This window comes from Dipteris shenzhenensis, chromosome 20, assembly GCF_047967505.1.
Source record: "Dipteris shenzhenensis isolate YYH24624 ecotype China chromosome 20, Dip_SZ_1.0, whole genome shotgun sequence".
NCBI classification, from domain to species: domain Eukaryota; kingdom Viridiplantae; phylum Streptophyta; class Polypodiopsida; order Gleicheniales; family Dipteridaceae; genus Dipteris; species Dipteris shenzhenensis.
In genome coordinates, this window is record NC_141615.1 from 23,040,796 (window position 1) to 23,057,662 (window position 16,867).

Consider the following 16,867-nt stretch of genomic DNA (forward strand, 5'->3'; position numbering starts at 1 on the left):
TTACCAGTTAAAACCTTAATGTAAGTTTTTCTTTGATGTGGTACTTTACTTCCTAGTTTATTAACTAAGTACTTGTAAAGATGAAGATGGCATCTGAAAAGGAAGTTGAGGAGTCAACTACTGAGCCAAAAGCTCCTGAGCTGTTGTGCATGTCTGAAAGGAAGTTGAGGAGTCAACTACTGAGCCAAAAGCTCCTGAGCTGATGTGCATGCCGTGTTGCAACCTTTCTTGGGGAAGGTTCTGTAGTTTTACAAAAGGGACATACACAGTTAAAAGGATATGAATCAAGCCATCTTTTGTGTGTGCTTGCATGCACAATATGCAGAAGATGTTTGAACATTCTGTAATCCTTAAACCATGCAGAACTTGGGTGTCGTAAGCAAAAGGAAATCCACATGAGTTCTTTATTCTTTCCTAAGACATATATTTACTTCTCTGTAGACTTTGGGATCTATATTAAAGCCCATAATAAGGACCCCACCACCAAGAACCCTCTCAAATTGTGATACAATATGCGCTACCAAATTCTGCAAACTTCAGTAGGCCCTCTCCATGGCACCGTTTGTGCCATGAACGTCACTCACCAAAATATATCTTCATTAGTATATAATATGATTTAAGAGGATTCCCTACTTTTGGCCGTATCTGTATGAAGTGTATCAACAGAGCCATCCTCACCATCTTCACTTTCATATCCTTCCAAGCCTTTCCATTGCAACTCAGTGGGTCCAACCTCAGGTTTGTTGTCTTTAACAGTCCAAGAAGGACTCAATTCCCTTCCATATCCTTCTGATATATCATTCTTAAGAATCCCATCCTGCTTTACATTTACAATTCTGAAACGCTGTGACACAACTGCCTGTGTAGCATTCGTTGCTGCTCTTTTCCTTCCTCGAGCAAAATAGGGGCCCATTACACCACTCTCCCCTGTAGAATCTGAGGCTCTGTCACTTTCTAAAACCTTATCATCGAAGCCTGTGTTTCGAGGTCTCACCCCTAAACCATCCCATGGCCCCGGAGATTCCTTGCGGTGTACTGCAGTAGCTATTCCTTTCATCGCTGCAAAACCTCCTTCTGCAGCTGCTAGTTGATTTGAGCCTGAGGCTCTTGCTAGGATTAAAGACTGCTGGCGCTCATTTTTTTCCACCTCTGCAGCCTGGCCAACAACATAAACTGCGGAAATGACTGTAAGTTTCCTGCTTGACTTATCCATGTCAGATAAATAAGTATCAAATCATCTCATGTATAAATGCGTAGAATTTTTATGACGATATTCACGCTACAAAAACCTACATACCTATGTTTCATGACTGACTCATCAGAAGCATGTATTGCCAGAAATATGAATCAACCATAAGACGGCAAACATACCATATACCCGCAATTTTATGCTTTCACACAAAAGGAAGGGCTAACCCATAGTTCAGACAGCTAAACAGAAGTGAAGTACAACAAATAGCCTCTTAGCACTCCCTCACCTACAGCTTTCTTTAGGAGACCATTTATCAACAGTTCCACAGCTTTTGAAAGATAACCACTATAGATGTGCAGCAGTTCACATTGGAGAAACAGCCAAAATTGAATGACTATGCACACTACATAAGGTACCTGAGTACAGCTGGCATACGTACCTTTGCAAAAGGATCATTGCAAAACTTTGCGATGTGTCCTTTCCGTCCACACCTGAAACAACTCAACCAGTAAGAACTATACTTCTTTAACATTGAGCTTGATGCAGTACAAGACAATTGCCGCTATGAGCTCAAAACACCTTCTCAACACTTAAAAGAGGTACTGCATACCACCTCTTTGAGACATGAATGTCCAGATGACAAAAAATACTTAATCAAATTAATGCAAACTATAAATCATACTGCGATACAATCATTTATAGATAAAAGAGGTACTGCATACCACCTCTTTGAGACATGAATGTCCAGATGACAGAAAAAATACTTAATCAAATTAATGCAAACTATAAAACATACTGCGATACAATCATTTATAGATATCACACTTCTCTATATATATTGCAGGGTCCAGCCAAAATCTCTTCTGCAATAGATGCTGCCCACAAGATTAGGGCGGACCCAAAGGTCCAGTGGGTGGCCCAATGATTCGCCACTAGGTGCCACAATAGGGCTACTGGACACATGGGCAGGAGAATTGGCATCCCAACACCCTTTCTCAAAGTTTACTTATGAACCACCAGTGTGGTTTGATGCTCAGCAACTGAAGAGCTCATGTAGATCTTTCTTCAGTGAATAAGGTCCCTATCTGTTCCGCATCTGCTGAAGTGGCACATAAACTCGATGTGCTTTGTGCGAGCATGGAACATACGATTTTCATTTTGGCCCTGCAACCTTGGTTACAAACCCACACAAGCAAAGATGTGTTTCACAAGCATCAGTCGATATATGTCACATGCACCAGGGTCAAGCCCAGGTGGCAGTGACAACTGGCTGCCTAGTCTGCAAATTGCAGCATATCTGGCAAGCTTTGGGGGTTCTCAAGGGCAGCACACAGTGTGGAAGGAGGGTAAGAGGGGCACCCTGCATACGCAGCCCCATGGCCTTCCTGAAAGGGCCCAAAAGGGCCTGATTTTATAGGCAAGGGTCAGCAGCCTGGTTGGCCAAAACCAACCAGCCCAGTCAGTTGTGCTGGCCCAAGGTTGGCTGGTTCCCAACCCTTTATAAAGGGCCTTCAGCCCCCCTTTTCACTCAATCAGCCTTCCTCAGTTCAGGACTCAGCTCTCAGCCTCCAGCAGCGCTTCCAGCCAGCATATGTGCGAGGTTTCGGTGTCCTATTTTCGCAGCATAGTTCCATCTCCCGCATGTCGTAGTACATTTTCTTGAGTTCTCCTACATGTTCGTCTATGTTTCCACTCAGCTAGTCCCCGCATGTTACATTGGTATCTGAGCTTCGGTCTATATTACCGCGAGTGTATGCTTTTGTTGAGATCCGGAAAGGACACACAATCAAGCGCCATGGAAGGTTCGTGGAAAGACGTCAGATTTGAAGACTATGAAGAGGAGAAAGACAATCAAAATGATACGCTGCTCAAGAAATTATGGCGAATTTTTTGGAGCAGAATCGAGTTCTCCTACAACAACTCCAAGAACATTCAGCCCAGCTAGAAGAAAGCAGAAGACAGCTGGACCAAACAAAACCTTTGGAAGAAAAAAAGATGGAAAAGACTCTGGAAGAAAGAGGAACCACATATTTTAAAAAACTGCTCTTCTTGATGCGGGAATGCAAAAATGAGGAGGCACTGCGACGCACAGAGCTCGCCCAGGCAAAGAGGCAACAAAAGCTAGACCGAGAGGCGATGCTTCTCTAACACAAATAGATGTTAGCCACTATGCAGGCTAGTTTGAGCACAGCAGCAATCACCGCCACAGCTTCGTCATCGACAAAGGTAACACCACTTACCCGGTCCACACCAAATTTTGTTGAGTCTGATGATAAGTATGACCATTCAACTATCCTTCAATTTATTCATCAGTTCCTAGCTCATTTTTCATTAGCACAGATTCAAGATGAGCAAGTCAAGTCCACCTAGCAGCCCCTCATCTTACCAATGAGGCGGTTACCTGGTCGCAACATTGGGCTAGTAGGCACCCAACAACTTTTAAGACGAATTTCGTTTGGGACGTTTGTTACCAATCTCAAAGCCCATTTCCTATTGCCGTAGCATATGCTTAACTTGGAGGATGAGTTTTCTCGTCTCTCCAAAATGGTTTGCATGTGTTGTCTTACAATAACAAGGTCATCACACTCGCACAACAGTTGGGCGTGTCTGAAGCCATAAGATGAAGCAATTCATTCGAGGATTGGACACTAAAATCCAATTTTCCGTCCGGAACTTCAACCCGCCCGATTACGATCGGGCGGGTTGACTCTCGCCCAAAATCAAGAAATGATGCTAAACGAGGATCATGTCACACCCCATCAAAGGTGTCAGTATTAAATCTCACATAGAAATGGCCTTCTGAATTGAAAATGTAAAATGGATGGCCTTGAGCGTGATGTGTGTGCGCAAGCCGGGTTTACTAGCTCGTGAGGCAACAAAGTGTACCCCATTGTCTTGATAAGTTGAGAGGAGATGGCATCATATCAAACACGACAATGAACTGATGCTCAATAGCTGTGCCAAATGCTCGAATACAAGCCTTCTTTTGGTATGAGAGGTTGCCCTCCTTCTTACCTTGAAAGACCACCTAGGGATCGGCATTCAAAGTAGGAAAGATGGCATTTGTAGTTGAGGATGGTGGTGGGGCTGGAAGCGCCAATACATTGGCGATGGACGAAGTAGGCACTTTCGTAGTCTTTTCGACAAGCCACTTAGAACAATCCTTCTTACCGTGCCTAGCGATGTGGTGGCAATGAAAGTAATGATGTTCTTGGTAGTACCACTTCTGTTTGTCGGACTGTTGCTCGCTTTCGTCTTCTCATCTGGAGTCATCTTAGGATTGGACTCCTTCTTTTGACCATAAGTCTGGCCGTCTTTCTTTTGGTACTCTTCCGATCCTTATATGTTGTGTTGTTTGACTGTTGCGGGTATAGAGAAACGATAGGGTTTGCAGTGGAGCGATCAAAAATAGATAATACTCAGACACAACTGAAGAACAGAACTCAGAAAACATAGTGCCTGTCGGTAATATGAAAAACTGAATACAAGAACCTCAAGCTGTCGTGTCTCAAGGACCGTGGCTGAGGTGAATCAGAAAGATGATTCCATGTAGAGAAACAGTAGGAAATATAGCAGCAGAGGGAGCGAAGCGCAGTCCTCCGTGTAGCTCAATGATGACGAGGATGATGAAGGGCTGGAGCTGCCCTAGGAAATGGCTGAAAACCAGCATGCTCTGAGGAAGGAACCTTCAGGCTATCTGGAATAGCAACATGATGAAGAAAAGGAGCAGATCTGGAGCAGGAGGGGACAGATCTGGAGCAGAGGATGCAGAGGAGCAGATCTGGAGGAGGATGGTGCAGATCTGGAGCAGAAGGAGCAGAGGAGCAGATCTGGAGCAGGATGGGGGCAGATCTGGAGGAGAAGATGGAGCAGCCACGAGGCAGGAAGGAGAGGCAGAGAGAAGGCAGCAGAGAAGGCAGATCTGAAGAGGAGAGGTAGATGGAGCAGGCGGGCCTGCAGCAAAAGATGGCAGAGATGAGGAGCAGCTGCAGGTCCTGTCCTGTCAGAAGGAGTGTGAGGGCAGATGCCTCTTATAGGCCAGACCTAGCTGGTCGGCCAGCTGGTCGGTAGGTCTGCCAGCTGGTCGGCCAGCTGGTCGGTGGGCCTGCCAGCTGGTCGGCCAACTGGTCGGCCAGTTCTGGTCGGCCAGACCAACTGGTCTTTCTGGCCACTTGGTTGGCTGAGGTGGCTGGCCTGTGAGCTGTTAGATTGCCCCATAAATTGGGGATTGTTTAGTTGCTGAATAGCGGGGCTTTGGAATTCTTTTGGACCTGCTTGGGCTTTCTCCCATTTAGCATCATTTCTTGACCCTGGTGGAGAGTTAGCGCTCACTCGTAATCGGGCGGATTGAAGTTTCGGACAGAAAAACGGATGTTAGTGTCTAATCATCGCATGTGTGATGTGTGTGTGCAAGCCAGGTGTGAACCCGTCCATTGTAAGCTCGTGGGGCACCAAAGTGCACCCCACTATCTTGGTAAGCTGAGGGGAGACGGCATCTTTTGAACTCCCCATAAAAAACAGGACAATGAATTGATGTCCGTTAGCTATGCCATATGCTCTAATAAGAGCCTTCTTTTGATCTGAGAGGTTACCCTCCTCATTACCTTAAACGACCATTGAGGGAACGACGTTCAAAACAAGGAAGACATTATTTGTAGTTGAGGCTGGTGGCAGTGTTGGAAGAGCCAATACATTGGCGATGGGAAGTACGCGCTTTTACAGCCTTTTCGACAAGCCACTTAGGACAATCCTTCTTGCCGTGCCCAGCAATGTGATGGCAATAAAAGCAACGATGTTCTTAGTGGTATCCCTTCTATTTATCGGGCTATAGATAGCCTCCTGTAATGCCCGCACCTTCTCATCTGGAGTCATCTTGGGCTTGGACTCCTCCTTTTGACCAAAAGTCTGGCCGTCTTTCTCTTGGTATTGGTTGTCCTTTTTATCCTTACCCGCTGTGTTGTTTGACTATTGCAGGGCTTTGGAATCCTTTTCGACTTTCTTGGGCTTTCCTCCATTTAGCATCATTCTTGGTTCTTGGCGAGAGTCAGCATTCGCTCGTAATCGGGCGGGTCAAAGTTCCAGACGAGAAAGCGGATGTTAGTGTCCAATCCTTGTGTGCGCAAGTTGAGTGTGAACCCGTCCTTGTAAGCTCGTGAGGAACCAAAGTGCACCCCACTGTCTTGGCAAGCTAAGGGGAGATGGCATCTTCTGAACTCCCCATATGAAACAAGACAATGAATAGATGCCAGTTAGCTGTGCCATATAGTATACCTTGGAAAGACTCAATGGTGCGAAGTTTATTTCAAAAATCGATCTTAAGAGTGGCTACCACTAAGTCGATATTTTTGAAACTGACATCTCAAAGATGGCTTTCCAGAGAGAGCGAGCTCATTACGAGTTCGTCGTCATGCCATTTGGTTTAAAGAATGCAACATCCATGTTCAACAAGATGATGTCTCGAGTATTTGCAAATTATATTGAAAAGCACATGTTCATTTTTCATGATGATATCCTTTTCTTTTCCACTACAATAGAGTAACATATTAAGAATGTGCAATGTCCCCTACAGTTATTATGCGATAACTAGCTCTACCTCAACGCAAAGAAAAGTGAGTTTGGACTATTGGAAATCCAATGGGATACATCATTAGTGCTCAAGGGCTTTGATTAGATCCAGAGGAGACTCAAGCTATCACCAGTTGGACTGTCCCTACGGCGGCTTAAGAGATCTGATCCTTTGTGGGTTTGTGTCAAGCCTACAACTTGCATATGGATGGATTCTCTACATCCACAGCCCCTCTAACAGATTTACTCAAGGGAGCAAGGGGGTAAAGACGCACGAACAAACGATTCAAATTATAGGTAAAGCTCTATCTCTAAAACTACATAAAAGTGCAGCTGTCCTATCCATGTACATACTATCCAATCAAGAAGAGCAAGAATAGCCCATGTTTGGGAACACCATCTTGGTTTTTAAAACACAAAAGCTATTTCAAACCTGTATTCTACTCCCTTTTGCTTTCTCTAACCCTTATCATTTAAAAATTTGTGATTTCCTACTATACTAGGATGGTTCCTAATGTGCATGTAGTCTACCACAATTTTTCCCATTTTTCCCCCTTAAGACTAGTGAACCATTGAGATCAATGGATTTGTGAGAAAAAACACTGCGAAGTATTTGAGGGTTAAAAATGGCCTAAATCCACATTTTCACCACTATTTAACATTACACATTAGTTTTCTCCATAAAATCCCCTAGGGCTTAAGTTTTGAATCTTATGCGTCTACCAGTGCATCTAACTTGGCAATACTATGCATATGAAAGTGCCGTAAGCCTGTGAGGCACTCAGGGGTCTGATAAACCACCCAAACAGCCCATTACAAGAAACAAGGCGAGTTTGTCAACTGTTGCCTTTCTTTGACTCTTCATTCAAAATATCAGCTCACTTTAAAGGACGTCTACTCGAGAGCCCCTGTTGGGCAGTTGACGGGAGAGAATCCATGATATTGAACGTTTGGCCGGGTTTGGATGTGGGAGACAGGTCTACTCTTATATTCTCTGCAGTTTTGATCGCTGATAATGTTTGCATTCACACCGCCTTAAATCCATTGTATGGAGACTTGTCAGGGTTATTATTGGGAAGTAAAAGACGACAGAGACAAAGCCAAAGATAGTAGCAGCAGCTTTTAAGGGCAATTGAAACAGTGGAGAAGGAGAGGTGAAGGCTCAATATTTTCATAAAACAAAACACTACTCTGTAGAGAGGTAGTGCTAGTTAAACAAGTCTTACAATATTAGATACGCATCGACGAATTGCACCTCCAAATCACAATGACAATAGTCGCTCGAATACGAACAACTACAAGCATCCCTCGGTCAACGTTCTAAAGTTCCAACACAACTGAGATTGAGGACATACTTGTGGCAGTACACATGCTTGCAATTACGTTGGAGATGGCCCTTCTCTCCACATTTGCTGCAGGTGACTCCCTCCGCGCATTCCCAGGCCATGTGTCCCCTTCTGCTCTCCCCTACAAGCACACTTCATTAGAAGAATGCCCCCCAAAAAAAAGAGACATCCAGACGCCCAAAATAACTCGACCGAGCATCTGAACATTTGATCTCAAAGCAGAGCAGGAGAAGAAGCGAACCCGTTACAGCGGAAGCAAGTGTGCAAGGAGCAGTCGCGAGCGAGATGGCCACCTCTGCCACACCTGTGGCAGGGGCCGTTAGCCCCGTGGTAGGTTCCCATGGCGATGAGATGATGATACGAACTTCGAAGGTGAAGCTGCAACAGATGCAATGGGTAGCTTGAAGTCGTACTTAGCCAGATTGTAGGACTAATTTGCAAGATCTTATAAACTTAGGGTTTAGCGTAGGATTTCAACGAATATTCGCAGGCGTTTTTTAACATGCCCCCGGTTTGCGAAAAACTAGTTCTGTACCCGGTTTGCGAAAAACTAGTTCTGCACCCGTGCTTTGTACAGGATTAAATGCCCGAGGGAATTTGATTTTGAAATGAGAGGGGGCATGACACGTTGAAGGCCTCAGCTTGCTAAGAAGTGCCACGTGGCACCCTTCTCTAATAGAGAAGAGAAGAGATAGAGAGAGAGATAGAGATGCTAATAGCCCCATAGTTTGAATTTGCACGTATAAATTAATTTGTTTCCTCCAGAGGAGGGCACAATGTCTTATTAAGGTAAGGTGGATCCAATGTTTGATTCATTAAGGTAAATGTCGCAAGCTGGTGGCGCAGGCTTTTTCTAGAAGCCTCGTCATTACAGATGACGCAGTGGCACAGGTTTCTTCTAAAAGCCTCTGTATCTAGAAGCTTCTGAGGTACATAAGAGAGGGGGGGCGATAGATTGCAGGCACAGAAGGAGGGCTGTGAAAGCCTCCCAAGAACAACGAGGAAGAGAAGGGGAGGAAGGGGGAGAGATGGAGGGTAGGGGGAAGGGAGAGGATAAGGAGTAATGAGAGAGAGGAGGGAGAGGGTGGAGGGGTAAGGGGAGGAGCCGAGCGAGAGGGAGAGGGGAGGGTGAGAGGGAGAGGAGAGGGTGGAGAGGAAGAGCCGAGCGGAGAGGGGAGGGTGGAGGGTGGAGAGGGGAGTAGAAGAGCCAGCCGAGTGTGGAGGGTGAAGAGGAGAGGGGAGAGTGGAGGGAGTGGAGAGAGAGGAGCAGAGGGAGCAGCGGAGGGTGGAGGGAGGGCGAATAATTAGACGACGTTAGCTTAGGTTAATCAAGAATGAGGGAGAGGGATGCGTGATAGGCTAATTAATAGAAATGGAGTGAGAAGCGAATAGTAGCGAATTGGTGAAAAATGCTATTAGAGCATGAGGAGATGGGGAAGGTGGCGTGGGGCGAGAGGGGGGATAAATGGGGGAGGGAAAATGCCACGTGTTCCTTTTGGACTTTTCTCAACCACCTTGCTAAAGGATATAACCTGTGGCCCCGTCATCACCACCCGCATCCTCGCCACGCTTTGCCTTCACCCGTCCTCACCGCACGACGAGTTAGTCTGGGAATTACCTTTGCAAGATGGATAGGAAACTATCACTTGAAATTTCCCCTTCGCTTTGGGCACTCCTCCACTTCCACTCTATGGATCTCTGAGACGACTTGCTTAGTATCGCATTCGATTTAGGCTCGTTTAGACCTTATTTTACTAAGCAATTGGTACCTACGCAGGGATCCGGCATTGGTAGTGGCATCTCCATATCCACATCTCTATCTTCAAAAATTTGCTTACTTCATGGTGCAACTTGGATCACATACCACCATCTTGGATTAGAACAATCCGGATGAAAAACCACCTGTATTGAAGATGGGTGCCAAATGCCATCAATTATATATATGAAATTATGCTTAGGTACATGTATTAATGGATCTTTAAAAATGAAAGCTTAGATTAATTAAATCATTAGTATGCACCTACTCACAATGCTCGAGAAGAACTAAAGTATCACTTTCATCGGTCCAAAGTTTGGAGTCTATTGCAAAGAAACCGCTACTGTCTTTTCTCATTGTCACATGGGGACCGTTCTAAATAGTTCTAAACCATTTTACATCAAGAATGAAAATACTAAATCATTTGAAATCAATCTCATAGATTTCAATTATGGTTCCACAATAATCCAAATGTGAGGAGAGAAGATTGGTATCCGAAGCACTTGCTCGGCTATCTTGTGTGAAGTTAGCCATGACTCCACAATCATACGTAACTCTCTTTGAATCAATGCGTTCCACACAAAAATGTCGTTTATATGACCATAATCCACTGTACTTTTTATACTACAAAAGAGCATCATTAAAACAATGAAGATGCATCTATTTTATAGCATATATTGCCACAAATAATTACTTAATTACGTCAAGAGGAAAGAAACTGACATGCATCATACATCCAGATGATAACTCTCCCTCGTGCTCATTTATTGTCTCTCCATCGTGTTCGGCTTTACGTAGAGCCAGTTGTAGCCAATCAAGTGACATGTGACTGGGGAGAATGGCGAAATCCCGTGGATATGGTTGCGACCATCTGTAAATTACTCTGAATCTCTTCCTTGCAACTATTCTTTCTACTTTGGCCACTTCATATCTCTTAATCCACTTCTGCATCTCCTTGCTATTGAGGATACAAAACTTATTGAATTTCTCCATTTGCTCTTCGCTCATCTTTCTTTCGATCCTTTTTCCTTGGGGAACCTCGCCAACGCATCCTTGTTATGCCAAGCCTGCAGCATATCGGGATCCGTAAATGCAAGAAACTCTGTGATATATACTAATGACTCTTGCACAAGCCATCCCTTTGCCATGCTTGCTTTTGGTCTTGTTCTAAAATCCCTTCAAAGTTTTCATAAACCGCTCGAGAAAAAACATCCACCAACTATGAACAGTACCTGCAATGGCCACCTCATCAACTATGTGCACAAGCAAGTGCACTTGAGTTGTCATAATGCTCGAGGGAAAGTGCTTCTCAAGCAAGCATACGGCTTCGATGGAATCCACCCTGGCCTTGTCGATGCTCGATATGGAGATCTCTTTTTGAGATATCCACCTATTTCGCATGCCCATGTAAGATATATTCTTAATCAATCTACAAATTATTTAGCTTAAATTGAAGAAGATGTACTCAATGTGATTTGACAGTAAGCATACCTCACAATACCACTGATTTTGAATATAGCATTTCTAACATCTTCTTATAAGCACCCTTTTATTGTAATTGGGAGGATGAACTATCAAAGCAACAAAGAAGTCATGTCAATAATATAACATAATCATAATTACACTAATGCATCACAATTATCGGTACACTAATCTTGCAGCTCAGAATACCTATAAGACCTTGTGCCAATCATGGGACTTGATGTGGGGGTTAAAGGTCACTGTGCCTTTACCCCGGTTATGTACAATACTCAAACACATATATAAATGAATGAAAAAGAAGATTAGGGTGGTTCTGCACCCATCAAAACTTGTGTGGCTCTCTGTTTCTCTCTCTCCCTCTTCCGTTCTTGCTTCCGTTGAGAGCACTCTCAACTGGTATCAGAGCCCGGGTGATCTAGCTGAGCGTGCGTGAATGCTTGAAGCTCAGTAGCTCTGTCGGAGGAAGAAGAAGCTCTGTGGAAAGCTTTGTGGGTGACTTTAAGTTGCATTCGAGTGTGCAGAGACCTTGGAGGAACCTTTGGAAAAGTCACTTTGGTTTTGCGAAGTGGTTTTGAGAGCCTGTTAACTGTTTTTAAAGAAAAAGTCATTTTTTGAGCTTTTTCCTGTTCCTTCAGTGACAGAGACTCTGTATTGACTTGTAGAGGCAACTATTGCTTGCTTCTCAGGAGGTCCTAAAACTTCTATGTTGCTCATCATTTGCACTCCGGTGGAGTTTACAAACAGCTCTGTTTCCAAAAACGTTTTTCAGTCCATGTGTTGGACCTAGTGATTGAGACCACGGTTTCCAAAACCGTCTGTCCCATTGCGTTTCAGATGCCCAAAAACGCCTACCTGTCAGTTCTTACGTGATTCGGTGGAGGATTTTCAGAGTTATAGATCTCTGTGTATTTGATTTCATCTCTCTGTTATGCATTTTTTATTCTGAGGTTTTGAAACCTTAGATTTATGCCACATGGCAGTGGATAAGTGTTGACTCCCATTTCTCACTCATCGGTTGGGATTTTGGAGTTCCGGTAGAAGAGAGACATTTGCAGATTTTTTTGCTGTCCGATTATGCATTATGCAATGTGCCCATGTTTTGAGGCATCTCAGGTTCTATTTTCACTAGCGGTCATTACCGTGGGACTATGATTTCTTGAGCATACCTTATGCAGATCACTCTGGTTGTAGTTTGAGCAGTGTGCCTCATTCATGGTGTGCATTGGGTTGCAGTGGATGATTTATAGGCCATTTGGATGCATTGCGGTCCTTATTGGATGCGCTGATAGGCCCAAATTGCCTTGTGGGATGCTATTTTTATGGATGCTTTGCACATGGATGCTATTTTATGCTGAGGGACAGCTTTGACACATTGCAGGTGATGCACTGATAGTGCTATGCTCTCTTGGATGAGATATTATTAATGCATATGCCAATGGACGATGTTTATGCTTGAGTCATTTGGCACTCATTGGCATTTTGGATTGCCATTACAGTTGGCATTTTCTTTTGGGCCAGATTTGCTCATATGGATGCATAGTATATGCACATGAGTCAGATGCTTTGAGACATGAATTGTGGTGATATTTCACTCTATTGTGGCATACACATTTGGGTGCACCTGCCTGGCATTTGGTGTGATTCTCTCTTGTAGGTACTAGCATTTGGGATTTTTGCTTCATTTGCATCATGGCATCCTCTTCCATGTCTGAAAAGGAGTTTTTTAGCATTAAAAAGTTTGATGGGACAAACTTTTCTTTGTGGAAGAACAAATAAGGGATGTGCTTATTCAAAAGAAGCAGATTAAACCCTTGGCAGGGATTGAAGCTAAGCCTGCAAATATGTCTGAGGATGATTGGAATGAGTTGGATGCATTAGCAAAATATACTATTAGACTTCATCTTGCAAAGTCAATTTATTTCACAGTAGTAAATGAGCAGACTACAAAAGATTTGTGGAAGAAACTGTGTGCCACTTATGAAAAGGAAATTGCCTCTAATAAAGTTTACCTCATGAAGAGGCTGTTTGAGCTGCAGATGAAGGAAGGGGTCTCCATTGCTTCTCACTTGAATGAATTCAATATTATTTTCAGCCAGATTCAGGCTCAGAAGATGAATTTTGATGCGGAGACTAAGGCAATATTTCTCTTATGTTCATTGCCATCCTCATGGGATACCTTCCGTACAGCTGTCAGTAACTCTGCACCTGGTGGAGTACTGAAATTTGATGATGTTGTGGGTAGCTTGTTGGCCGAGGAGATTAGACAGAAGTCTATGGATGGCAACAAGCAGGATGCAGCCTTAAATGTGCAAAGGGGCAGATCACAGTTTAGGGGGAAGTCCCAAGAAAGAGGGAAGTCTCGTAGCAAATCCAAGGCACGGAACATTGAGTGTTACCACTGTGGCAAGAAGGGCCATATGAAAAAGGATTGCTACAAGCTGAAAAGAGAGCAAAAGGATAAGAAAAAGAATGCAAATTGGGGTGCAAAAGGAAGAGAGTCCAATGGAGGACAAAGGAAAAGTGAAGATTGAGGAGATCAATGCAGTCACACATGATAGTGACAATGACGTTCTCTTCATGTCTAGTTTATATGCAGAGTTGCTTACCACTTCAGATGATGCATATTCCCAGGATTGGATTTTGGATTCTGGTGCTTCATTCCATGTTACTCCCCATAGGGAATGGTTCTCCACTAGGAGAGTGGTATTCATTGATGATGCAACTAGGAGAGTGTGGGCTTATGCTATAGCTCGGAAGAGTGATGTGTTCCAGGTATTTCAGAAATGGCTGGCCTTGGTTGAGAATCAGTCAAGTAGAATGCTTAAATGCCTATGGACTGACAATGGTGGAGAGTATCTCTTTCATGACTTTCAACATTTCTGTGATACACGTGGGATTAAGAGGGAGCTCACATCCCCTCATACTCCAGAGCAAAATCCAGTTGCAGAAAAGATGAACCGTACCATTCAAGAAAGGTTGCAATGCATGCTTTCCAATGCAAGTCTTTCTGGTGGTTTTTGGGCTGAGGCAATGAAGACTGCAGTGCATGTGATCAATAGATCACCTAGTAAGAGTTTGGATGGTGGTATTCCTGAAAAGGCATGGAGTGGCAAGAAGCCCTCTTACTCGCATTTGCGTATATTTGGGTGTGAGGCATATGCACATGTGCCAAAAGAGCTTCGAAAGAAGCTAGATCCTAAGTCTAGGAAATGCATCTTTCTGGGTTATGGTGAAAGTGGAGAGATGGGCTATTGTCTCTGGGATCCAGAAGCAAAGAAGATCATACGCAGCCATAATGTAGTCTTCAATGAGAAGAAGATGCATAAGGCACCCATGAGGGATGTGGAAATGAGGAGAATCACTTTCTAGGATGTGAATCCACCTGCATATGTTGATAGACAACAAAGTGTCCATGCACCAAATGTGCAAGAAATGGTACCACCAAGTACTCCCACAGGTATACAATCAAGGGTAGATGATGGATCATCTATTGGTGGAAATGATGAGCCAAATTTCACTGATATGCAAGTGGGACAGCAAGCTGAAATGCCTATGAGAAGATCATCTAGAGTGTCTAGACCACCTGATAGGTTTGTTCCAGGGGTAGACTATGTGATGCTTACTGATTGTGGGGAGCCTTCTTGCTATAGAGAGGCTATGATGCACGAGGATCAACGCAAGTGGGAGTATGCTATGCAATCAGAGATGAGTTCACTTATGAAGAATAAGACTTGGGACTTGGTTTCTTTGCCACATGGAAAGAAAGCATTGCCATGTAAATGGGTCTACAAAATGAAGGTCACAGGTGATGATGTGCCTTGGTACAAGGCCCGTTTGGTCGCTAAAGGGTTCAAGCAAGAGAAGGGTGTGGACTTTGATGAGATATTCTTTCCGGTTGTGAAGATGACCACACTTAGATGCATGCTTGGACTAGTGGCATCAGAGGATATGGAGCTTATGCAGATGGATGTCAATACAGCTTTCTTGCATGAGGAAATTTACATGGTGCAACCGAAAGGCTTTGAAGAAAAGGGCAAAGAGCATTTAGTTTGCAAGCTGAAGAAGAGTCTCTATGGTCTTAAGCAAGCACCTAGAGAATGGTATCAGAAGTTTGATGCTTTCATTCGGTCCCAAGGTTTTAGAAGGAGTGAAATTGATCACTGCCTCTACACTAAAAGGGCTAAGGATAATAGCCTGATAATCTTGGAACTATATGTGGATGACATGCTATTGGCTAGCAAGAATACTTATGAGCTAGATGCATTAAAGGCCAAGTTGCATGAGGCCTTTGATATGAAGTATTTGGGACTTGCAGGTCATATTCTTGGTATGCGCATCACGCGTGATCGGAGTAGGAAACTCCTTTGGCTTTCACAAAAAGAGTATGTTACAAAAGTATTGCAGCATTTCAATATGGAGGGGGGGAAGGCAGTGAGTACTCCATTGCCTCCATATGTGAAACTGAGTCATACAGATAGTCCCAAATCAGATGAGGAAAGGGCCATGATGGCCAAGGTTCCTTATGCATCAGCAATTGGGAGTCTTATGTATGCTATGATAGCCACTAGACCAAACATTGCATTTGCAGTGGGAGTTGTTAGCCGGTATATGGCTAATCCAAGAAAGAGGCATTGGGAGGCAGTTAAGTGCATCATGAGGTACATGAAGGGTACCAAGGAGATGTGCATCTGCTTTGGTAGAGGAGACATGCGTGTACTTGGGTACACAGATTCGGACTATGCAGGGCATGTGGATAGTAGGAGATCCACTTCTGGTTATGTGTTCACCTTTGCAGGTGATGCGGTGTCGTGGATGTCTCATGCACAGAAGTGCATTGCTTTGTCTACCACAGAGGCTGAGTATGTTGCAGCCACAGAGGGTTGTAAGGAGGTTATATGGCTTGATCGGCTAGTGGGAGATTTGGGGATTCATACAGGTGTACTGACATTGCATAGTGATTCTATGAGTGCTATTATTCAGCTAGCACAGAATCTGGTCTTTCATGCAAAGACCAAACACATTGAGGTCAGGTACCATTTCATCAGGGAGGTACTTGAGGACAAGCGCATAGAGCTTGTCAAGGTTCATACAGATGATAACCTTGCAGATATGCTGACGAAGAGTCTACCTAATCAGCGGTTTGAGTATTGTCGTGTATTGATTGGTATTGGATAGTATGCTCACTGGTTGTTCTCCCTTAAAGGCACGTTGTCCTTTAAGTGGGAGGTTGTGGGGGTAAAAGGTCACTGTGCCTTTACCTTAGTTATGTACAATACTCACACATATATAAATGAATGAAAAAGAAGATTAGGGTGGTTCTGCACCCATCAAAACTTGTGTGGCTCTCTATTTCTCTCTCTCCCTCTTCCATTCTTGCTTCCATTGAGAGCACTCTCACTTGAGCCCACTAAGCTTATTGTCCTTTGAAAATGCTCCTTTCAAGCAATGCATGTACCTTGTGGGTGTTTGAAAAGAGGCAATGTCTGACCGTTGCTTCCTCTCTCGTGGAGAGGATCCATGTTGCTT

The 16,867-nt window shown here is 44.0% G+C and overlaps 1 protein-coding gene across 2 annotated transcripts; it reads right to left on the bottom strand.

Annotated features, from left to right (window-relative positions):
- Window positions 1-210: 210 nt before the first annotated feature.
- Window positions 211-8,573, bottom strand: LOC147889424 (uncharacterized). Of its 2 annotated transcripts, none has more exons than XM_087391760.1 (4): window positions 8,345-8,573; window positions 8,113-8,214; window positions 1,632-1,683; window positions 211-1,156 (listed from the first exon to the last, which is right to left on the bottom strand). In XM_087391760.1, exons 1-4 carry the CDS (start codon window positions 8,443-8,445, stop codon window positions 617-619), a joined length of 795 nt encoding a protein of 264 aa, XP_087247886.1. In that variant the 5' UTR covers window positions 8,446-8,573; the 3' UTR covers window positions 211-616. The 2 variants fall into 2 exon arrangements, with proteins under 2 accessions (XP_087247886.1, XP_087247887.1); XM_087391761.1 differs by having other exon boundaries at window positions 8,113-8,224.
- Between the last annotated feature and the right edge of the window lie 8,294 nt (window positions 8,574-16,867).